Here is a 25,781-nt window from a genome sequence, read left to right as displayed (position 1 = left end):
ATGTCCTGTCCATCTTCCATTCCATGGTGACAAATTGAATTTTTACATAGTGACTCTCTGTACAATCCATCTTATAGACTATTTTTATCCAGTAATTTATTATAAATGCTCTCCAATGGGTAGACTTTTAAACATTTCCCTTCGAAAAGTTTCTCACTAATTTCACACAAGGAAAACATAACAGTGACCAGCCAACAGTCAGGTCTATACCTACCTCCTTGGAACTGAGGATCTGTCGTATGCAAAGTAAAAGATGAAGACCGTGCACGCTTTCTTAGAAAACCATTGGATTCTGAAAGAAATTCAACAGGACGGGTAAAATTGCCAGCAATAACAAATTATCCTCAACCAAAATGGGGAAGGATAAATAGAATGGCCTTTTGCTTACATAGATCATCACCTGCTAACATGTTAAGTCCTGAAGCCCAAGTTTAAACACTGGGGTTAACAGCTTGGTGATTTTAAAGTGATAGGCATCTCATCCTCCTAAGAAACTCTTAGAAACATGTGGCTTTGGCAAGAAACTGCATGTGACTTTTGAGATTGTGTAGGGAGTGTCTTTGGTTGGTGGACACCCAGGCACTGGAGAAACAAGGGATTTTAGGTATTGCTAACGTCAGTGTTCCTACATGTCATCTTTCAAAACAAAAGTCAGTTTATTTGGTGTTTAAACACCAGCAGAACCATGAAGTTTTCCCCAGTTCTTGCCACATGCCAAAACACTTGTGCCTGCTTCTTTTCTTTGTCCGGAGACAGGTTGAAATACAGGATGTAAGTTATTACCATGCTCGGCTGCTTCAAACGTGTCTTCTGCTGGTCTCTGGAAAGAAACAAAGTTGCCCATGAGAGCTGAGTGTTTGCTGCATCAGAATTCGACCCTGTCACTTTAGAATTCTCAAAAGCCACGTCTATTCAGCTAGGTCAGGGCAAACCCACTCACCTTTGCTCCTTGACCCTAGGCATATTTTCAAGACAAAACAAAGTCTTAGCGGAGCGGTTTTGTATTTCAGTGACTGCACTATCCCTTGTCAGAACTTGTTTAAAAGGAAGATTTGAAACACCAGCTCTCAAGATCTGAGCTGTAGGCCTGGGGTGGGGCCCAGGAAACTGACTTTTCAACTAGGGCAACTGACTTTTCGACCAGGGCTTGGGGGTTGAGTGTCTTCTTTTCTTTTTTTCCAAGATTATCTTTAAATATTTTATTTATTTATTTGACAGACAGAAATCACAAGTAGGCAGAGAGGCAGGCAGAGAGAGAGGGGGAAGCAGGCTCCCTGCTGAGCAGAGAGCCCCAAGTGGGGCTCGATCCCAGGACTCTGAGATCATGACCTGAGCTGAAGGCAGAGGCTTTAACCCACTGGGCCATCCAGGAACCCCTGAGCATTTCTTTAGTGAGTTTGTGGATAGTAGGGTAAATGACTCGGATAAGCAGGAATGAATAACAGGAAAATATTAATCGAGCTAAAGTGGGAAAGCTACTAATCTTATCGTTGGTGTTTCAAAGCAGGTGGTTTCAGTATGATACAGACCTTAAGGGACCTTACGATCCCTTTTAAATCAAGCATCACAGTTTAGAACTTATTTTGTACCCAGTTTTAGGCGAGGTCAGTGGAGACCCATGAGGAATTTCGACCCTGCTAACCTCTCTCAGTCCCGCCCCTTTCCAAGTCACTCCAAAAAACCCTATAATTTTGGTAAAGATGGTATGTTATTCATAGCTTCAAGACAAGGCAGGCCTCTGGCCTCCCATTTAGGCCAAATTGCTGCCAGTAAAAACCTACTGTATAAATATTCTAGAGGCTCGGCTCTGCTAAGTGAGGAGCAAAAGGATAAACTAAGGCAACCATGATACCATTCAGCGTCACTGGCTTCTTGAAACATCATTTTGTCAAAGTCAAACAAAGAAAATTAGCTTGATCTTACCTTAAAAGTGTGTTCTCTCTTTGCAAAAACGAATACTGGCTGAGCAATGACAGATTTTTCTGTAAAAGAAAAAGAACAGACAAAAAGTCAAATTATATTTGGACAAATTTAACACTGCCTAAGGATGTTTGAAGATTTTTGTTGTTTCATTTTGTATTTTTCCTGCCTTTCGGTAGAATCCAAACTGTTTTTACATGGACACTATAACTTGCATATTTACAAATGATTTTAACAGTTAATTACAGAAATAAATACTTGGGGAAAGCGATAATAATGTGTTTCCATAAAAAGTGAGATCATCCCATTAAAAGAACACACTTTAAGTGTTTAAAGAAAACAAAGTATAATTACCTGCATTCAGAATATCATTAGGACATCGTGATTAACATCTTTGCTTTTAGAATGAAAAAATGCAAGAGTGAAAAATCTCATCTAAAAATAGTTCTTCTAGGGCCACCTGGGTGGCTCAGTGGGCTAAAGACTCTGCCTTCAGCTCTGGTCATGATCTCAGGGTTCTGGGATGGAGCCCCGCATTGGGCCCTCTGCTCAGCAGGAAGCCTGCTTCCTCCTCTCTCTCTGCCTGCCTCTCTGCCTACTTGTGATCTCTGTCAAATAAATAAGTGAAATCTTAAAAAAAAAATATTTCTTCTACTTGGGTTGGATCTCAAGGTAAAAATGGTATAGATAGATTGCATTCCATCCTTAGAATGATCCAGAAATAACCTATACTTCCTTGATTGGAGTAGTCATATACTAAGCTGTGTTTTCAATATTTAGACTAAGAATCAGTCTTAATCTTTTGTCCTCCACCCAGCTGACCTTATTAATCTTTTATGTTTTCTTACCTTAGGTAAGACAACAGAGAGAAACTCATTTACTATAGGGTGTAAATGAGTGATAACAACTTTAAATATCAGGAGTCCAGAATTCTAAGGGAAAATGACATGCTTGTTAAAAGCCTAGGCCCTGAAGTTAGGCACATGTAGCACTAATACTTGGGGGAAATAATATGTTTGTACCTTTAGTTTCTTCATCTGAAAACAAAATGAAGATTATAACAATAGTTACCTCACAGAGTTTATGGGACAATTAAATGGATTTTTGGATGTAAGTACTCAGATTTTTACAAGACAAAAATAAAAAAGAAAATATCTTTAAAGAAAGGATATGAAATATGTGGCATGCCACCAATTCCCATTCCAAAACTCTGAGCTGACATTGCTAGTTTATGACAACTCTCTTTCTTCCTTTCCATTTTTCCTCCTTTCCGTCTTTCTTTCCCTCTTTCTTTCTCTCTTTCTTTCTTCCTCTTTCCATCTTTCTTAAGTTGAAGTATAAGTGACAACACTTTCTTAATGAGCCCAAATATGATCTTAGAATTTTCTCATTACAGGTTTCCAGCAGCCATTACCAATATATTGTCCTGGAATACAAGCCAAGGTAATTTGCCCTCCCTGGGCTGAATAAAGAAAACTCTCACTGAAGAGTTTCAAGGAACTATCAGACAACTACTTTTTTTCTTTATATGCTAGGAAGGGGTCTTCCAGTTCCCCATAATCTAATCCCATAAGAGTGTCAAAACTCTGCCAGACCACCCTTGCCAAGCTCTTGGGCCCTGGGATTTTGGGTACCTTCTTTCAGTCCAGTGAGGTAAACCGTTCACTTTTTCAGGCAAGCGTTTACCACACTGACTGCCCTTGGAGCCAAGCAAGCTCCAGCAGAAAGCGCACAAGAATGTACTGGCATTCCCATCCATATTAAACTATACTCAGTGCCCTGTTCCTTCTTGAACAGACTCCTCTTCCAGCAATTACATTAGATTTAAGAAATGAGAACTCCAGTGACTTTGAAAGAAAATAGTCTTTGTGAATGTTCCGGGGAATACTTATGAATTAGAATTATAAATTAGCCTCTTCTAAACTGGCCTTAGGGTAGTTCTGCCTAAAATAGCATGAGGAGCCCTAACCCTAGACAATGGACATGCTGACTTTCCCTTGATCAAAACATGCAGCTAAACACAGGCAAAAGCAATCTTCTGGGCAGCATTAAGTGTTCCTTGCAGCTTGGAGCACCTATATAGAGTAAGTACATCACTGTTGTTCATTAATTCAATAAATATTTATTTATAATATTTTGTGCCATCCATCTTTTTTGAGCATCTTTTTTGTGAATACCCCTGTGCTGGGACAGGGGTATACACCATCTGATTGAAGGTACAGTAGCCTCAGACTAACCACCTTCTCCCCCTGACACTGCCACGTGACACGCGGCACGTGGTTGGAAAGCAGAGACTCTCCACATCTCTTCCTTCATCTGGATTCTCCCAAACAACTCTTTTGGCTTCAAAGACGATGCGAAAATTAAGCATTTATCAAGCCATCAGATCCATAACAGGTTTCTTACTTGACCCAGTAGGAAAATTTCAAAACATAAGCAAGGTTCTTATGATTTTATATATATATATATTTTAAGATTTTATTTATTTATTTGAAAGAGAGAGATCACAAGTAGGCAGAGAGGCAGGCAGAGAGAGAGAGGAGGAGGAGGCAGGCTCCCCACCTAGCAGAGAGCAGAGATGGGCTCGATCCCAGGATCCCGAGATCATGACCTGAGCTGAAGGCAGAGGCTTTAACCCACTGAGCCACCCAGGTGCCCCTGATTTTATATTTTTAAATTTATCCTCTTTTCTTTCTGATGTAGTCATTGATCAACCCACTTATTCAAAAAATGTGTTTTGAGGGTTGACTGTATACAAGACACCTTGCAAGGCAAGAGAGAGAGGACAAGTGGTACAAGATGAGGTTGAAAGCGAGTGAACATAAACTTTTTCTCCTCTTCTAATAAGTATCACAGTTTCCCCCTCCCCCAATTTTAGGTGGGTTGCAAGGCCTTGTCCCTGCCCTTACTTCTGTATGTTTAACCGATGGTCTCTGACAAACCTGCTTCATCTAGGAAAGCAACTGGAGGATTTTCTCAATGAATCATCCCAGAGAAGGAGGTTCAAAAGGATCTGTGCAGCCAAAAGCAGATGCAGAAGAGGAGGAAGACCCTGAACAGGGAGTACCATTGACTCAGAGCAGTGGGAGTGGGGTGGACTCTGCTAAGGGCCCCGAGTTTCTGCTACACAGTTTCTCCCACGTAGAGTCCTGCAGACGGCCTCTCTGCTGTATTGGTAGTTCAGGAAAAGTGAAAACTGAGTCGTCCACACTGGATAGAACCAGGCTACTCTAGCCGGGGCCAGAAAGGGTATGGAAACAGTGTTGGCAGGAAAGAAAGTGGCAACAGCCCCCCTGCAGAGGGGCTGGCTCTGCCAAATGGGTCACTTCTTAATTGCTTCCAGGACTGGAATTATCCACTTGGACCAAGGCCCTGGCAAGTCCTGCATTTTCTTCTCCCCTTCTTGCTGGACCTATCCACATGTCTGCCACATCCTCTTCTCTAATTTCTTCTTGTGCACTCTTATCCCAGGCTCCAATACTGTTCTTTATGCCCCTGCCTCTTTTACTTATGTCCAGTTCTGGGACTGGTCAAAGCATGGAATTTTCAGCTGTGAAGTATAACGGTCCTAGAGCTGTTCTGTTTTGTTTTAATTACTCTAAGCCTCAGCTTTATCACCTCTCTCTGTATGCATTTTGAAAAGGTTGTCATGAGGACTGAAGCAATGCATGCATATGGAGGACCTGGTACAGCTTCCTCTTCAAACCTGTTCGGAACAAAGCAGAACCTCATCCATCATCCATCCATCTATCTGTCTATCCATCCATTCTCCATATACGCACACATCTCTCCATATATCCAGATATTTGCAGTATCTTCCATATCTACCAATCGATTTATCCACCCATCCATAAACATACAGCAATATATCAGACTACAGTTTGCACAGAAGACATTCACTAAAAGTCAGATTCCCTGCCCTCCTCCTCCTCTGCCATCCAGTGTTACATCCAAGGACCCTATGACTCTTGTTAGTCTCGGGGAAACATCTCATTGTTCTTCAAGGGTCTTTCTCTTTCCTTTCACTCATTACCTTATCCTTACCTTATGTCCTTACCTTATATCGTTATCCTTATCCTTAGCTTACCTTATTTCTTGTCCCTTCTCCTCATTGAGCTCCTATATTTCTTCTTTTACTCTCAGGAAGTTCCTGAATTCAGGCTGTGGCCCATACATAGTTTTAGAGATTGTTGGTCCTCGATGAGCGGCCCAGATTGACCAGTAGCATTACCAGGTGCTTATTAGAAATGCAGACTCTCGGGCCCCACCCCAGACCTACAGAATGAGCACTTGGATTTGACACTATCCCCAGGTGATGTGTGTATGTGTGTGTGTGTGTGTGTGTGTGTATATATATATATATATATATATATATATATATATATATTTAAGAAGCAGTCCTCTAGACTATTCCCGGTTTCTTTCATCTGAGACCAAATTTAGGAAGATGGCAGTAGAGACTTGTGGAGTCAATGATTAAACCTCCAGATGTTCTGAGTAACCTGACAATTAATGAGAAAATGATTATTACTCAAACCATGTATTACGATTGTTATGACTCAATGTCAGGTGAAGTCAAGGGGTACTCTGAAGACTTAACTAGAAATCCCTGTAGTAAGGATATTAAAATATTGACATTGATATTGAAATCAGTCATTCAGCTATTTTGCTTAAAGCAATTAATGATTTCCTCTCTGATGCAAAAGTTGGTTTGCTGCTTTGACGTGCCTAAAATCTGATTTTTTTTCTTGAAAACTCTTTTCAGAAAATGTCTCTGCTTGAGATTATTATTATTGTTTTAAAGATTTTATTTGACAGAGATAGACAGCAAGAGAGGGAATGCAAGCAGGGAGAGTGGGAGAGGGAGAAGCAGGCTTCCCGCCAAGCAGGGAGCCCGGTGTAAGTCTCAATCCCAGGACTCAGAGGTCATGACCTGAGCCAAGGGCAGATGCTTAACGACTGTGCCACCCAGGCACCACTCTGCTTGAGATTATAAATGTTGATTAAAATATTCATTTCTGCAAGGCAAAAAATCAGGCGGAAAGCATAAACTACATAAAAACCTTGCCATGGTACTGAAATTCTTTGACAAAAATCGGAAACGCCTAAAGTTTCAACTCTAAAAATGATCTCTTTTGTAGAAAAAATAGACAAATCGTAGCAAGTGAACTTTAGATGGGAAGCACCAGCATGAGACATTCTGGAATTATCTCCAGCCATACCTGGAGGAGTTCTATACAAATGCAAAAGGAATGAAATAAACAACAAATCACCCACCCACCGACATATAAAAAGTTAAGTCTTCGCAGAGCAGGCAGCAGGGTCACAGACTGACATTATGAACTGTGATGGAACACTCTTGGTTCTATGTTATGAGATGCTTTGTACTGCCTTGAAGATAAAATAACCAGGACCCTGGAGGAAAATAGAGGCAGTTTACACAGGAAGTTTCCAGGCTGATTGCAAAACACTAACTCAACTTGAGACACAGGATGAATGGACCCTGCTGGACTGTTTCCAGTCCTGGTCATTGCTGCTGAAGTCATAACCAATTCTGTGTACTATAAATACAAAACTGCCGTAATAAATACAGTGTATGAAGTAGAAGGGGAAAACACTCACCCTGTCAATCAACTTCTACATTTTTCTGAGCTGCTTTAAGTTCTTGTCGAAAACGAAGTTATTAACTGCTCATTCTAAGAAATCTAGCATTTCTAGTTTTGATTCATTACGAGAAGTGCACGCTAGGGACAAAAAGAACCGGCATGAGAATTGCACAGGAAAGCTATTCCTCTTCTTGTCAATACCATGTTGATAAAGAAATCACTCATTTTCAAAATGGGAATCATATCAGATTAAGAAATTAGAGAAGATGAGACAAGTCTATCTCAATTCACTGAACACAGCCATCATCACCCAGAGTTTATGTAATCCATCCGATTTTCTGAACTCATCTGCTTCTTATGCTGATAATCTTCAAGGAATCTGTTCATTGCAAATTCTAAAGAGTCTAGAGTTTTTCCTGCACTGCTGTGTACCTTGGTCTAGAACTTGATACACACAGGCCAATTTTGCAAAACCAAGGAATAGAGATGATGAAAGTCTCCAGTGTGAGCAAAAAGCAAGAAGACTTAGAGGTTGTGTGAAATACAGAACTTGCTACCCTTCTGGTGGTAGGACCAAGCCCTGAGAATTCTGCGCTGAATACACCCGTCCAACCTCACCTCCAAACTGTGCTGCTTAATTTATTATCCAGTTTTACGTGATAGTGGGAGATAGCCAGTGAAATAATTTCATTCGCATTTTAGAATCCAGAGATTTATAGTAGCAGTAATTCAGCTGAAGAAAAATTTTTGTTTTTTAAAGTCACTGAGTTCACAATGTCTGTATAAGTGGAGAAGTGCACTGATTAAAAAACAGGTAATTTTAATTAAACCATTTGGTATAGAAGATCTGGCAAAATCATTCTGTCGATCAAAACACAAGGGTGAAGGGAAAAAAACCAGGCTTTATATTTCAAAGTGTGTTCTGCAATTACCCCCCAAAATATATGGTCATCATGTGCACTGTGCTTTATATTTGGGGGTGATCAGTAACTTTTAAAATAGATATCATAGCACACTCCTTTAAATTTTACTATTATTCCAGGATCACAACATAATTCTTTGAATTATTTCTTTTTTCATTCTTAAAGACAGTAGCTCCCATGTGATATGCTTGTGCATGTCATGATTAGTCTTTATCCTTTTGCATTTTGAAGTGTTTAACTCAATATGACTTTTGAGAAGTAACATAAAGGGGCACCTGGGTGGCTCAGTCATTAAGTACCTGCCTTTGGCTCAGGTCATGATCCCAGGGTCCTGGGATAGAGTCCCACATCAAGCCCCACAAGGCCCCCATTGGGCTCCCTGCTCAGTGGGAAGTCTGCTTCTCCCTCTTGCACTCCCCCTGCTTGTGTTCCCTCTGGCTTTCTCTTTCTCTGTCAGAAAGAAAGAAAGGAAGAAGTGGCATGAAAAGTTAGACCTTGGTGATCTCCCAAGATGCTTCTTTGATGGACTGGTGTACTAGAAAACCTTACATTTGCATCATACTTCACCTATTATAAAACAGGTTTAAAAACATCAGATTTTGGTGGCTACTCAGGGCCAGAATGCATAGTTTTAAACATCTAATCTTTGGCAGAAAACAGACCTGGACTCAAATTCCATCTCCGGAATGTACTAAGTATGAACTAGGGCAGGTTTCCTCATTTGTAAGATGGAGAGCATAAAACATTCTTCACAGAGTTGTAAGGACTAAGCGAGTTGATGTGGGCAAAATGCTGAGCATGGGTGGCAGACACAAAATGCTCAGTCAGCTCTGCTCTTCCAGGATTCTCAGGAGAAACATCATGAAACCGTGTGTTCATCATGAGAAAAGAACGGCTCTAAAACTACCAGAGGTGCCCAAGATCATACAGCTCAAACTTATGGGTAAAGCATGTGAGAGCAGATTCCAAATCTGGAGCTTTGTCCTGTAAGCAAGACTCCCCCGACCCCCTGCCCCAGCTTCCACTGTGAGTGAAATGGCTACTGGCCAGCTTCCTGACACTGTGAGATGCCTGCGCTGTCACAGCTCCGCTCCCTCCGTGCTCTGTATAAGCCTCGCCGAGAGACCGTCTCAGACTGTGTCAGTCCCCCCGCACTTCTGTTTCACCCTCTGTAAACACTGTAAGAGGTTTCACATAATCTCACCATTTCTGTTCCCATTCTGACGAAAGAAGGTATTCGAGAATGTTGGCAGACCAGTGGCCTGGTGAGCCTTGCCATCCAAATCTCCATGTCAATATATACATCCAATCACTGACCAAAATAACAGACCAATGTATTACTTTCGACAGAGCATACCCACTTCTCCATAATTTGAAGGAGCTATTTTATTGATAAATGAAACAATTTTGTGATAAGGTTACTTGCGATCTTTGATGACTTGAATATGTTTACCAGCAACAAACGTGGGACTTCTGGATTGAGAATGCCAAAAGGGGCTGTTTGTTTCTCTCGACACTGTTCCTTTATGCCCATGGGGTAATAAAGATGGGGAACGTGTCCTGGGATGTGCTTGGTCAACTTGGTACCATTTGGAAATACATATTTCATTTGACAGCGTTTATAAATCACATATTCTCCCCTCAGAATAACTTGCAGTGTGAAACTGCTTCCATATGTTAGGAACGGGTCTCTCCGTTTTGCTGAGAGAGGGAAAAGAGAAATATCATCTAAGTTTTATGACATGTTGAAGATTAATATTGAACAGGCACATGCACAGGTTTAAAATGGTATCTTTTTATTTTAAGTAATTCTCTAGTGTTTCTTGGCTGCTAAAATTAAAGAGGTGATTTTGACACGAAGTATCATATTAGTAAGAATTAAGTCACTCGTCACATAGACTATTAATAAGTCAATATGGCTGAAGCATAGCTTCGTACGTCGAATTCAGATAAATTTAAGCTCTTCCTCTTCAGTAAAGAAGCACACTATTTTTAAATTCCTCCATGATTCCAAGGACACAGGCCGGATGGAGAAGTTTGACTGCAACCTCTACTAATTCCAAATCTCTTCTCCTTAAACTTATTCCTCTTTGAGCCTTTGAGCAAGCAGGAGAAAAGGCTCCTTGTTTTCTTGTTTCCACAGGAATAAATGGATGTTATTCCCCTGAGAACAAGACCTTGGAGGCCTAGGCCAGAAGAAAGGAGCAGAGCTGCCCACCCAAGGCGCTCATAAGCCCAGAAGCCCTGGACCTCATTCTCTTCTTGGGAACTCACAGAAGCCGGCAGGCGGGCATTCATCGTCACTGAAATGCCCTGCAGGCCCTCCTCGGGCACAGAACTGGACAGGAATAGAGGGATGCCTGCTGCAGAGACCTTACTGCACTGATGTTAGAACTAATCTGGCAGAGGTAAAGGCCAGGTAGCAATTTGCAAACAGAAATATTTTGCTTACCATGCTACAAGAGAAAAACACTTTTCAAATTTATATGACTTGAAAAATTCTCAAGAAAACAGAGAACGATCCTTTAAATTCATTCATTATTTACGTGCAAGTTTTTTTAAAACTGTGGGAAAAGATACATCACCTAAAATTTACCATTTAAAGCATTTAAAATGTACAGTTCAGCGACATTAGGGATATCCACATCAAGGTGTAACTATCACCACCGTCCGTCTCGAGCCGTCCGTCTCGAGAACTTTTGCATAATCCCAGACTGAAACTCTGTGCACAAAGCACTAACCCCTCTTTCCACTCCCCCTGCCCGCACCCTGTAACCATACTCAGCTCTGTCACTCTGTGAATCCAACTGCTCAAGGACACTTCGTGTAAGTGGAATCATATACTACTTGTCGTTTTGTATCTAACTTATTTCACTGAGCATAAGGTCTTCAAGGTTCATCTATGCTGGAACATGTATGAAGAATTTCATTCCTTTATAAGGCTGATTAATATCTCAGCATATGTATGTAGCACATTTTGGGACTTTTTAAACAAATCAGCTTTTCTTCATTTGCCTTCCCCTTTCCTTGTTCTCATTTGGCACCTCCCCACGTGTTTCCCTCCCTCCACATTTCCTGTTCTCCCCCTTCCCCTACATATTCATCATTTTCTCAACATGCTTAATATTAGGATTATTACACAAGTAAATACTCTTTTCTATGGTATTTTCAAATGAGATAAAATGCAAGTTTATCTCATCTTGATTTTTTATCCATTTTAGATACTTTTCTTATGTGGCCCTTTTATCATAAAATTCTCAGATAGATGTAGAAGGAACACAGTATGAGTTCTTTGCCTTATTAACTGAGGCACTTCTTTGCTCTGGTTTCAGCTTTTCTAGTGAAGATCTGTTGGACAAAGTGGAGTTTGAAGCTCTAACATTCAGTGATTGAGGAATATTAATCCCTTGGATGAAGTTTTGGGAGGAAAATGAATTGATTCCTTTAATAAACATTAATTGCCTGCTATGATCAAGGAAATAGGCAATAACAATATTTTGAATTTAAATTAAATTTAAATCAATAAATGTGAGAAATGTCTACAAAGAATTAAAATGTGAGAAATGTCTACAAAGATAGAAAGACATTTGATACCTCTATTATGGTAGTTTTTGAAGATTTGTTTCCTAAATCTTTATTTTTTTTTTCTCTGTATATTTGTAGCTGGAGTTCTTTTCCAGAAGTCCCTCGAAATCTACTTTGCTTTGTCCTACTATCAAAATAATCCCATCTACCAATTCACTTTAGCTTTTTCGATATTCAGAAAGAAAAATGGCAAATAATACCAAAACATTAATCCATACTTGAGAATGAAGTTCCTTGTGACAAAGTTGGTCTTACTGGTCAAACGGATTCTCCTATTCAGTAGCGCTGGCCTAAGTCTTACCCACGCTCAGTTTATAAAAACACACATGCACTCGAGTCTTCATCTGTGACTCCATTTCTCTGCAAGAAAACTAAAGTTTAACACAGACAGCCCTAGCTCCAAAATGTCCATTTCCAGAAAGAAGGTGTTCTCCCTCCTCAACTCCTTCATCTCTAGATGGTCACACACTTCATTCATGAATGACCTCCTCTCATCAGAACAAGAAAGGTTGGTGCTCATTATTTAAACCCGACATTACAGATGCCTACCCGAGAGGGACAGTCAAGTTACCAAGCTATAGTGTCTGGAAGTCTGGTCGTTTCTCTGCATGCGCCGAGGGAAAGGAACTTGTGTCCTGTTAGCCTTGGGTTCTTTTTGGACCTGAAGCCCATCCTGCACGGATACAGACCACTTACAAAAAATCCCTTTCCTCTCTCTCTGGTTGAATCTGTAGGTCCATTTTCATTTCCTCAGTTAGAGTTTAACCCCTGTCTCCTGGCTCAGCACACAGCCGCAGATTTCATGCTTTTTTGCCGTGGCTTTAGTTAACCCCGAAAGCCACTTCAAACTATCATCTCTCGCCGGTAGTCTAGATCTTTCTCCTATGACCTCGTGCTTACTGATTGGCCATCCACACAGGGTAAGTCTTCTGATCACTGGGTAGAAAGAATGCACCTTTTAACTGAATACAGGTATTCGCTGTTATCTTGAATCCTGACTTTTGGATATTATGCTGGTTTTCCCAACAGGTTTCATTAAAAAGCAACTCAGGTGTGAAACTTACCTTGCCTGAATGTTAAGACGTCAAGTCAAGTTAATGATTTAAGGTAGAAGTTGAGCCAGCTCTTTTTTTTTTTTTTTTAAGATTTTGTTTATTTATTTGACAGAGAGAGATCACAAGTAGGCAGAGAGGCAGGCAGAGAGAGAGAGAGAGAGGAGGAAGCAGGCTCCCTGCAAGCAGAAAGCCCGATGTGGGGCTCTATCCCAGGACCCTGAGATCATGACCTGAGCTGAAGGCAGCGGCTTTAACCCACTGAGCCACCCAGGCGTTCCTGAGCCAGCTCTTTGAACGGAGCCCTCAGTTTAAGTAAAAGAGCGAATGATAATAATGACAATTATTTTTTAAAAATATTTTATTTATTTATCTGTCAGAGAGAGTGAGCACAGGCAGAGGGAGAAGCAGGCTCCCCGCTGAGCAAGAAGCCCAATGTGGGACTCGATCCCAGGACGCTGGGATCATGACCTGAGCCAAAGGCAGCTGCTTAACCAACTGAGCCACCCAGGCATCCCAATAATGACAATTATTTAGCCCCTTTTCATTTGCAGTTTTGGATACTTCTTGCGTATTTGGTTAAAACCCAAATCATCTCTCCAAGGCCATATCAGCCCAGTTCCAAAAGTGGTACAAAGCGACCTTTCACGCTTCATGTGGGGAGAGATGGAGACCATGCAGTCACTGAGATTTAAGGGACAATTGCTTGCCCAGGAAGCAGACCACCTGCCCTGGACTGGTAGGTCTGCACTGACACTGCTGCATTTTCTTACCTGTTTGTTTTAGGGTCAAATACACCCTTTTGGGAGACAGCTGGATGCAGTGAGCAGCTCATATAGGAATTAATTGGTGACTTCAATGACAACACATTTTAAACTGAACCACAAACGGAGTTCATGGGCCAGCCATCACTCAGGTAGTTTGCATGTATTTCGCTAAGCATCTATCTTGTGCCCTCCAAAGAGGACACAAATATGTGTTAAACAGGCTCTGGAGTTTCTTGGATTAGGATCTTGACTCAAGACCCCAGCTGTGAGGTCTTGATGTTACCTACCTCACGGGACTTTAATAAAGAAATGAGCTAACACACGCAAAGTGCTTTAAACGGGGCCTGTCACGTGACAAAATGTGATTTGCTTATAGGTGACATGCTTGGTCCCCGGTATAAACCCAGGTAACTGGTCCCAAAGAACTTGTACGACACAGCTGAGGAGGTAACATCCAAATGAATAAAAGAATGAGGGCCAAATCACAGAATCTTAGTTTTGAAAGGGATCTGATTGTTCTCCTAGGAGAATTTACCAACTGAAGTGTCTGTAGCATCCTTAACAGATGGCCTTCCATAACACAGCCTTAGGGTTAGAATGTGTGCTGTGGGCAGAGCTTACCAGCCCGTGGGTATACAGCACCCCGCTGTATGAGCTACCTGGGTGCCAATCTCAGAGTCCTTCATTCCATAGGCTCAGCCTCCTGTCTTCATAGCCAAAATGTCGTGCAGTTTCAGATTCATCTGTGTGGTTCCATGGATCAGTAATTCAATCCTTTCTACTCCTGGCAGTATGCCAGTCTATGGACATACTAGTTTGCTTATCCATTTACCTGCTTAGGTACATTCGGGTTGTTCAAATGTCGGAGCGCATAGGTATAACATCCGCTATCAACATTCCTCTGCAAACTTTCTGTGGACATATCATGTTCATTTCTCTTGGGAAAATACTTAAGAATGGAATTGAGTACCACAGGGTAGGCATAGATTTAACTCTAAAAGAAACTGCCAGACTGTTTCCCAAACTGGTCACACCACTTCACGACAGTGAAGGGGAGTTCTGGTTGCTCCACATTCTCTGAAACACAGTAGCATGGTGTATTTATTTATTTATTATTTGTTTATTTATTTATTTTTTTGCACTGCTGTATTCAATTTTAGCCATTCTGGTGGATGTAAAGTGGTATCTCACAGTGTTTTTAATTTGCATTTCCCTGATGACTAATTATGTTGAGCATTTTTTGAGGTGGTTATTGGACATTTGTATATCCTTTTTCTAAAGTGTCTGCCAGGTCATTTGCCTATTTTTAAATCAAATTGTTGATATTGAGCTCTTTACATATTCTGATTATAAGCTTTTTTTCAGATCTATATATCACAAGTGTTTTCTCCTAGTCTTCTTTTTTCCTTTTTTTAAAAAAAATTATTTTATTCATTTATTTATTTGAGAGAGACAGAGACAGAGAAAGCAAGAGAGAGCATGAGCGAGGAGGAGAGGGAGAAGCAGGCTCCCCAGTATCGGGGAGCCCGACGGGGGTCTCCATCCCAGGACCCTGGGATCATGAGCCAAGCCAAAGGCAGATGCTTAATAGACTAAGTCACCCTCAGTCTTCTCTTTTTTTGTATCAATGCTATCTTTTAAACAACAAATATATTTTTTTCCTTTTTTTAAATTTTTTATAACCATATAATATATTTTTATCCCCAGGGGTACAGGTCTGTGAATCGCCAGGTTTACACACTTCACAGCAGTCACCATAGCACATACCCTCTCCAACAACAAAAGTTTTTTAATGTTCATAGTCTAGTTTATCTATTTTTTTGCATGTCTAAAAATTGCCTATTCCAATTTTGTGAAAATATTTTCCTGTGTTTCCCTTTAGATGCTTTAGGGACTAAGCTTTTGTATTTTCATATTTCATCCCAAATTAATTTTTGTGTGAGGAAGGTAATGAGGTCCATTTTTAGTAACATGTTAGCCATTTGTTCCAGAGCTATTACAAAAAATATTACCTTTCCTTCTTTGAGTTATCTTGGTGTCTTTGTCGTATATCAATTGGCCAGGGGCGCCTGGGTGGCTCAGTGGGTTAAAGCCTCTGCCTTCAGCTCGGGTCATGGTCTCAGGGTCCTGGGATCGAGCCCCGCATTGGGCTCTCTGCTCAGCAGGGAGCCTGCTTCCTCCTCTCTCCCTGCCTGCCTCTCTGACTCCTTGTACTCTCTATCAAATAAATAAATAAAATCTTTTTAAAAAATATCAATTGGCCAAAAAATGAGTGAATCAATTTCTGGGCTTCCTCTTCTATTTTAATAATCAACTTTCTATATTTATACCAGTATGACATCATCTCAATTATCGTATCTTGAAATCCAAAACACAAATTGTCAACTTTGTTCTTCAAGATTCATTTAGCTCTTTTAGGTTCTTTGCATTTCCTTATAAATTTTAAATTAGCTTGCCAATGAAAAAGAAAAGAGTCTACTGGAATTTTGATTGAGATGGCCTTCACTCTCTAGATCAGTTTGAGGAGGACTGATATCTTAATAATATTGAACCTTCCAATTTGTGTATTTAGTTCATATTCTTTCACTTTTCTCTGCATTTATTTAAGTGTACATACAGGTCTTGCACATATTTTGTTAAATTAATCTTCAAGGTTTTTTTTTGTTTTGTTTTTGTTTTTTTTAGATTTTATTTACTTATTTGACTGGCAGAGAGAGACAGCGAGAGAGGGAACCAAGCCGGGAGAGTTGGAGAGGGAGAGAGAGAAGTAGGCTTCCTGCTGAGCCCCCGCTTATGCAGGGCTTGATCCCAGGACCCTGGGATCATGACCTGAGCCAAAAACAGATGATTAATGACTGAGACATCCAGGTGTCCCAATCCTTAAATATCTATATCTATCTATCTATCTATCTATCTATCTATGATATTTATAAAAACTTACTACTAAAAGGATACTTTAAAATTTTCAATTTCCAATTATTCTTTGCTAATATATAGAAATACAATTTTTTTGGTATATTGACTTTATATGCTGTTACCCTGTGACCTTGGTAAACTCATTTATTCTAGTATTTTTTCTTTTAATGGATTCCTAGATGTTTTTCTATACCAACTATCATCCATCTGTGAATATAGTTTTACCTCTTTTTTTCTGATATGTAAGACTTTTATTTCTTTTTCTTAACCTAGTACACTGGCTAGGACCTTTAGTCCTATTCCATAATGTTGAATAGAAGTGATTATAATGGACATCCTTGTTTTCTTCCCAATCTTAGTAGGAAAGTGTTAAGTCTTTCATTGATAGTGAAAGTACTACATTAGCTGTCAGTTTTTTGAAAACGTTCTTTATCAGGTTGAGGAAGTTCCCTTCTTTTCTAAATCCTTTTAGGGTTTTTACATGAGTGGCTGCTGAACTTTTTTTTTTTTAATCTTTTTGGCACAGTGGTAATCATAATATTCCTTTATTATCCTTCTAATAGCTAGCTATAGGATCTGTAATAACACCCTCTATCATTTCTGATATTTGGTAATATCTTATTTCTTTTTAATGGAAATTAAGAGTTTATTAATTTTATCAGTGATTTAAAAAATAACTTTTGAGAATTGAAGATGAGCACAATATTTCTTTCTAGTTTTGGTTTTGGGAATAGGAAAAATGAAGGTTTATTTTGTTTTGGTTTTGGTTTTTTTTTTTTTAAAGCCCAAATTCAGAAATGTAATTAGGGATGGCTTTGGGCAGCCACGGCTTTAAAATATTTTTATTAAAATACACATACCATAAAATTTAGCATCTTAATCATTTTTAAGTGTACCATCCAATAGTGCTAACTGCATTCACATGTTTGTGCAATCCATCTCTAGAACCTATTCCTCTTGAATACTGAAAGTCTGCACCATTAAATAATAACTTCCTAGTCCCCCTTCCAGCCCCTGGCAACTGCCATTCTGCATTCTGTATCTGTGAATGACTACTCTAGCCATCTCCTATTAGTGGAATCATATACTATTTATCTTTTTGTGACTTGCTTGTTTTATTTGGCATGATGTCCTCAAGATTTACCCATGCTGTAGCTTGTGTCAGAATTTCCTTTCTTTTTCAGGCTGAATAATATTTTATTGTATGTGTATTGTATTTTGTTTGTGTATTGTATTTTATTGTATTGTGTATTGTATTTTATTGTAATTTTTTTGTCTACTCTTTTGTCAATGGACAGATGGGTTTGCTTCCACCTTTTGGCTTTTGTGAATAATGCCGCCATGCGCATGTGTGCAAATATCTGTTTGAGTTCCTACTGTCTCCTTTTGGGGAGATACCCAGAAGTAGAATGGCTGGACCACATGATAATTCTATTTTTAGTTTTCCAGGAACCGCCATACTGTTTGCCACAGCAGATGCACCATTTTGCCTTCCCACCAACAGTGCCTACAGGTTCTACTTTCTTCACATTCTTGCCAACACTTGTTATTTTCTGTTTTTTGTTTGTTTTTTTTTCTTTTGATGGTAGCCATCCTAATGAGTGTGAAGTGGGAAGATGAAATTTAAGCCAGTACATATATTTTACAAATCCTTATATATGAACCATCTATTAAGGACGTTTTAATTAATGGAAAGGATTCCTGTCCTAGGTGAGAGCTTGAACATGATCAAATCTAACAGAATATGAACACTTTCCTTTCTAATTATTTTAAAGTGATCTATATTTGTTTCCACCCATCTGTGCCTTTAAAAGAGAGTAAAATGGTTTTGCAGATAGGACAAAACTCATTCTAGTCTCCTTGAGGCTCCCTTTGGTGAAAGAAAAACAGGAATATGTGTACGCCTTCTTCTTTGATCTTTGTTTACATAGGCATGCATCATCCAAAAGACGTCACACTGTCTAGGCCGTATCATAGTTTTAGAATCTATAGTTTTAGAATCACAAAAAATGAAAGTTAATATAAATCTATTTTGAGAAGCATAATATATACATTTCACCTAATGTTTTCATATAAAAGGCATTATTTCATTGTTTGCCACTACTGGGCTCCCTTTCTCATGGTTGTGTCTTCAGTTCTAAGCATTTAAATTTTTAGTTGTTCTAAGTTAAGTACGTTCATAAATGCTCACAGAATATATTGAGGGGAGAGAGCGCGTTTGCAGCACTCAATAGTTTGGACTTCGGAGAAAATTTGATTGCACAGTAAATAGGCCGCACTTGGCCTTTATATTTGTATTTACTAAGTTCAAAACTAAATTAAGTGCCTTCTGAAACCCTCAAGAGGAGTGTGGCTCAAATACAAAGAATGAGGGTGCATATAGCAAAGTCAGAACATTATGGAATCAAACCACTTTTTCTTTCACCCAAAAAGTTGAATAGGTATCATTAGCTGAGTTCTCATTACAGAATTCCTCTAAAAAAACACATGATAGAAAACAAACCTGGGAGATAAATATCTTTGCATTTCTGGTGTCTAACACAGAATCTAGCAGTTGGCAAAAACCGCACTGAATAAGTAAGTGACTGAAGGCATTAATCTATTTTTCTTGACTTGCAGGAAACTGACCTGACACTAAGAACAGAATTCATCCAGAAAATCACAGCCAAAGTATGATGTAATAAAGAATAGATCTGGTTTTTGTTCTCTATTCCTTGCACAGAGCTTCAAAGCACTTAGAATTTCCCAACTAAGTGTCAGGTGTCTGTTTTGCTAATGAGGTGTCTCCAGGGAGGGGCTAGCCACACCAAAAAGACTATACAACTATACAGTTGGAACTTCTAGCCCTACGTCCTATCCCCAACCTGAAGAGAGGGAAGAGAGATTGGAAATTGAGTTCAATCATATGAAAACTCTGGACACCCAGGCTCACTGGAGCTTCCTCGTTGGTGATCTCACTGATGTCCTGGGAGAGCAGTAGACCCAGACTCCATGGCGACAGAACTCCTGAGCTCAGAACCCTCCCAAACCTTGCCTTATGTATCTCTTCAGTTGGCTGTTCATGGGCATTCTTTGTAATAAAATGGTACAAGGCTTTCTTGGATTCTATGAGTCATTTTACCAAAGCTTTAAACCTGGGAGAGTTGTGGAAAGCCTTGCATTTGCAATCACTCAGGCAGAAATGGAGGTGCCTGAAATTTTGTAGCTGCTGTTTGAAATGGTCTGTCCTGTGAGACTGAGCCCTTCACTTTGGGAGTCTTCAGTAAGTTTGGATAATACCAGAATTGAGTTAAATTGTAGCACACTCAGGTGGTGTCAGAATGAACAAAAGCAGAAGGAATCCTAATGCAGCTTGAGGGTTTGCAGAGAACGTTCTTTGATATGGACCAATGAAAAAAAAATTAAACATTGTAATATTAGGAATCATGGATTCTATGATTCAGATCTATAGCGCAGAAAGTGCACTGAAAATAGGCCTTAATAACTACATAACCTTAGAAAAATCACTTGACTTTAAGGATTCCCAGTTTCCACATCTTTGAAATTGAAATAATGATGCCCACTTAAAATAGTTAATTTTATGTATCAACTTGGCTGCACCACAGTACCAGATATTTGGTCAAACATTATTCTGGATGTTTTGGTGAGGGTGATTTGGGGTAAGATTTACATTTAAACTGGTGGACTGTGAGTAAAGCAGATTACCCTCTAGAATGTTGTGGGCCTCAACCAATCAGCTGAGGGTTTGATATAACAAAAGACTAACCTGCCCTGAGCAAGAGGAAATTTCAGATTTCAGCGGCAACATTGGTCAGCTCTTTGCCTGGGACTCCAGCCTGATGGCCAACACAGAGGATTTTGGACTTGTCAGCTTCCCTGATTGTGTGAGGCAATATCTTAGAATAAATTTTTTAAAATTTCTAAAAAATTAAAATTTTTAAATTTTTAATCTAAAATTTTAAAGACTATTTTTAATTTTTAAAGGCTATTTATTTGAAAGAGAGAGAGATCAAGCATGCAAGTTGGGGTAGGGGCAGGGGAGAGGGAGGGACTCTCAAGCAAACTCCACACCAAGCACAGAGCCCCACACCGGGCTTGATCCCAGGACCCTGAGGCAATGACCTGAACTGAAATCAAGAGTTAGATGCTCAACCAACTGAGCGACCCAGGTTTTGTTTATTTAAAATAAATTTTTTTTAAAGATTTTATTTATTTGACAGAGAGAGAGAAATCACAAGTAGGCAGAGAGGAAGGCAGAGAGAGAGAGGGGAGGAAGCAGGCTCCCTGCAGAGCAGAGAGCCCGACGTGGGGCTCGATTCCAGGACCCTGGGATCAGGACCTGAGCCGAAGGCAGAGGTTTAACCCACTGAGTCACCCAGGCGCCCCTAAAATAAATTTCTATCTTTATCTCTATCTCTTTCTTTATCTCTATCTACACACACACACACACACACACACACACACACACATTGTATAGATTCTGTTTCTTTGGAGAATCTTAACTAATACATGACCTTGTGTGACTCTTGTGAGAATTAAATAAGGTAACGTATTGAAAATTTTATAATGTTTAAAGGCTTTTAGAAATTTACTTTGTAAATTTTAAAGTATACAGCATTATAAAACATGGTGAATTTTGCCTAGTACCTACATGTATTGTGTACTGAACAGTGTTGAGGTTTAGCATACACAGGTTAATGTTGACAAATGTGGTCTCAGATTAGAGTTAGATATCAGTGGATTTGAACTCTCCCAGAAGAAGCTATCAGACAGCAACAAGTAGAGAGAGGACCTTCCTGGACTTCTGTTCCGGACTCTGTACCAGCTGTTGCGGTAGCAGGTAAGTCCTGGCTGGACTGGCCACCACGGCTTAGTTGGCTGGATTCAACTCATATACTCAGTGACCAGCCCAGTGCTTTGCATAGTCATTGTTCAGAGAGTTGCTAAAAAACAAGTGACTTTTATCTCAGTGATCACCCAAAAAGCACAGCTTTATGACATCAAGCACCTCAACACAGAGCGTGGAGGGCTAGAAAGTATGTATGTGTTGAATCTAGTTGTGCCCTTGGAAGAGTTAAATGCCAGCTAGTCATGGCCCGGACATTAAGTTTAAAAAGTTGGAATTTTGGTGTGGTAGGCTAAAGCCACAAACTCAGAATACCTCAGTGAATAAATCCGCAGCAGACCTCACTCTCTGAAACTAATGGCTTTTGCTTTCTTGGACCTTTGCTGAACTTTGCATAATAGCAAAGTGCAAATAGAGCATGGAGGAAAAATCAAGACCGCTACACTCAAAGAACACTTTTCAACTCCAGCACAGTAACTAGAACACTATTTAGCAGCACAGCAAACACTGCCCAGTGTCACTTGTCAGTTCAGACCTCTAGATGACAGTTCTTGTAGCTGTCAATGGCCTGTGTGAATTGCATTAGCATGCTTTATAACTTTATGGATTGTGGCTTATGTGGGCTGATATTTTGTGACTCGGTTGTGGAAGAATATGGTTGCTTTCAAAACATTCTAGGCAAAAGCTTCAGTCTGAGAAAAGAGACCAGACTTCTCGTCTTGTTGGTATTTTGGGAAGTATGTCATCATAATGATATTTCCAGTGTCCTCTGAATATGGCCAGTATGAGGAGGGAATATTAAGACAGACTGCCTTCAGTGAAGAAAACAGCAGGATAGTATTTCCACTTATAAAATTGGGAAAAACTTTTAAAAATATTACCCCAATATTACTGAAAATGTAAACTTCTGGTTGGAGGACCAATTGGCAAAACAAACAAACAAAAACAAACACCAAAAAAGTGCACAAAATATTAAAAACATACATATTCTTTGACTTCACAGTTTCACCACTAAGGATATATCTCAAGAAAGTAATCTTTCTCTGCAATGATTTATCCATTAGCTTATGTGAAACACAGTGTTGTTTGTAATAGTGGAAAAAATAGAAATAAAATGTTCCATAGAGAGCTGCCTAAGGAATTTTGTTACATCTATTTAAAGGAATAGTATACAACTGTTAAAAATAAGGTTGTAGGGGTGCCTGGGTGACTCAGTGGGTTAAGCCGCTGCCTTCGGCTCAGGTCATGATCTCAGGATCCTGGGATTGAGTCCCACATCGGGCTCTCTGCTCAGTGGGGAGCCTACTTCCCCCCCTCTCTCTGCTTGCTGCTCTGCCTACTTGTGATCTCTGTCTGTCAAATAAATAAATGAAATCTTTAAAAAAGATAAGGTTGGGGGTGCCTGGGTGGCTCAGTGGGTTAAGCCTCTACCTTCAGCTCAGGTCATGATCCCAGGGTCCTGGGATTGAGCCCCGCATCGGGCTCTCTGCTCAGCGGGGCAGCCTGCTTCTTCCTCTCTCTCTGCCTGCCTCTCTGCCTACTTGTGATCTCTCTCTCTCAGATAAATAAATAAAATCTTAAAAAAAAAAGAAAAGGTTGTAGAAGAATATATGACATGGAGATCAGTTTGTAATCAATTATTAAATTAAAAAGCAGTTTACAAGACAACTATATGTGAAATAACTCTATTTAAAAGACAAGCCAAGGAATAAGCTGTACATGTGCACAGAAGAAAAGGCTAGAAGAATATACATTAAAATGTTAATAGCAACTATCTTTGGGTGATGATTTTTACCATCTCCTTAATGCTCTCCCTGGCAAATTTTATAGAATAAATATTATATTAGCAACAGAGTGGGGAGGTTACTTTAAGCATTTAAAACAAAATGAAAAGCCAACAAAAACCTATGATGATTTAGAGTTTACTAACAGAAGGGTAAGAATTTTACAATGTTATGATTAAACCCTGGCACATTCCAGTACTTGACATGCTAAGGCAATTAGTTTAAAATAGCTTACAGGAGCCCTGATGATACAGAATGATTTTAAAATTTTCTGCTATTTCCATTTCTTGTAAAGTATTTTCTACACGCACTATGCCAAGCCTTGTATAGCCTAAGTCCAGGAACGAAGGCAGGGAGGTGGCCTGACACTGTCTTGCAAATGTCAGCACATAGATGCCACCTTGGAAATGGGAATTTTCAGTGCATGAGCCAACACTTTCCATGCCACTAAAATCTAAAACTGTCTGTGGAAAAGTAAATCAAGATCTGGTAGCCTAGATCCATACACAGAGACATCCACCAGCCAGCCGTTAGAGGGCAAGTTAGAAACTCCTGGGGCCAATACTCAGCCTCTGGGGAGTGATGGTGTCATCTATGGCAGCACCCTGCCTTTTCCCCAAGTGTCCTTTGCTGTCCGTGACAGAATGGATTGGAAGGATCCTCTTGGCTATTCGTGTCCACCATCTGCCACTAATCAATGCAGCTGGGTAGTAGATGTAAAATTTTTAAAATACTGATGGTGAAACTGGCTGCCAGGTAGATAGCTTAGTCTGAATGAGGACCCATCACGTGAAATGTAACACTTCTCCCTGTCTGTCTCCAGCTGTTCCTACATCATAACAGGAAGAGAGTTAAGAATATATTTATTTTTCCCACAGATGAATGAGTCAGAGACCCAGGCAAAAATTAGGTTTAAACTCGTGCCATTAGTGGCAGGGCAGGGAAGATAGTTCCAGGCTAACTTAAAGCTACTCTCAGCAAGTTCCCCCTTGTAGCTGATTCTGCTTTGCCTGGATGGGCATTTTGAATTACACAAGTCTATCACACTCTAGAAAAATGACAGTGGCCAGAAGTTAAAGCATATAAGCCTCCGAGTTGCAAGTCCAAGGAATATGCTTTCTTGATCGTCTCCCACGGTCCTTTCAAAACCAATAGTAGATCCAAGTTAACTCACCCTGATGCATCATGAGTATGTCCAGTCTCAGAGTTAAAAAAAAAAAGATGGTAAAGAATTTTACAACCAGAGATTCCCCAGGTACTTCCCCAGCCTACCATTCTTCCTGAAATGCAAATGGCCCAGAGATCACCGAACACATAGCCCATTAGCCTGGCGGACTCACCTTGTGGTCGCTGGTCTTCTGGAAGCTTCAGTTTACAGGTGTACGAACTGTTAAACAGGTGGCTGCTGCCTTTTCTTTGTACGGTAGACATGGTGCTGGCGATAGGGCTGTGGCTGCAGTCTCACTAGGGCATTTCCTTCTCTTGGTCAGTCACCTAAAATGGTCTTCATCAGACACCCAGAGCCACAGAGAAGCATGCAGGTCCTGTCCTTGAGTGTGAAACATTTACTTCTCTAATAAACTTCCAAGTGCTTCCGAGTCATGATTCTTGAAATAAATATTTACCAGTTTAATTTCCCCTACATATAAAGATGACAATTCGTTTGGATAAAAACACAACTTAATTCTTCTTTCATCTCAAAGCGCTTTGAAGCTTTCCCCCCTTCTGGTGCAAAATCCTACAAAATAACTATTTCTAACCAATGACAGTTTTGGCAATTCTTGCCTCATCTGCTGACATGAAATCGAATGCCTCTGGCATTTAGAGAGGACTGCTGGAGTAATAGACGCAAAATTTAAAAAGTCCTGCTGAGTTAGTTAAATCAGATGATTTCGAAGCCTGGTCTGAGTTACCCTTCGTGACAGCTGAAAGTGAACAGTTCTTAAGGGAAGCTGAGGGAGGAGGAGCCAAGGGAGCGAGGCTGATTAGCATAAAGAGGCAGGCAAGAAATGGCATTGGAGTTGCTTTGAATGATAGTGACCAAAGCAGGGATTCTAAAAAGATGCCCTGATGTTACAGTAATCACATACCCGACTTCTGCTGCTTTGTAATTTAAACAAAAGCTCAGAGCAGAGGTTTATTCTGCGTGGATATTCATTTGCACATGCAACAGCTAAAGGGTATAACTGGAACCGGTAATGAGCTCATGGAAATATACTGCTGGAACTTTCAGTTTCTGTAAACACCTCTGAGTCTTCAGAAGGGGGCAGCTACGGAGCAGCCTGCCTGCCAACACAACTATTTGGAGTTCTGGAAGACAAATAAACACATAAAACATTATCTTTCCAGCAATCTACCTCTCTTTCCCCTTGCACTCTCTAA

At 40.0% G+C, this 25,781-nt stretch overlaps 1 protein-coding gene across 2 annotated transcripts in view; it reads right to left on the bottom strand.

The window, feature by feature from the left end:
* Positions 1-25,340, bottom strand: part of RANBP3L (RAN binding protein 3 like) — a 46,471-nt gene extending 21,131 nt beyond the window's left edge. For both annotated transcript variants that reach the window (XM_044232627.1, XM_044232636.1), the window contains exons 1-4: positions 24,740-25,340; positions 1,924-1,982; positions 784-820; positions 215-292 (exon numbers count right to left, since the gene is read on the bottom strand). In XM_044232627.1, coding sequence (XP_044088562.1) covers positions 215-292; positions 784-820; positions 1,924-1,982; positions 24,740-24,830 — 265 coding nt within the window. In that variant the 5' untranslated portion in view covers positions 24,831-25,340. The remainder of the gene's footprint in view (positions 1-214; positions 293-783; positions 821-1,923; positions 1,983-24,739) is intronic.
* Positions 25,341-25,781: the final 441 nt, after the last annotated feature.

The sequence above is a fragment of the Neovison vison genome, chromosome 1, assembly GCF_020171115.1.
Source record: "Neovison vison isolate M4711 chromosome 1, ASM_NN_V1, whole genome shotgun sequence".
Lineage (NCBI taxonomy): Eukaryota > Metazoa > Chordata > Mammalia > Carnivora > Mustelidae > Neogale > Neogale vison.
The sequence above is the reverse complement of the archived record's forward strand: the minus strand, read 5'-3'. Positions and strand labels throughout refer to the sequence as shown.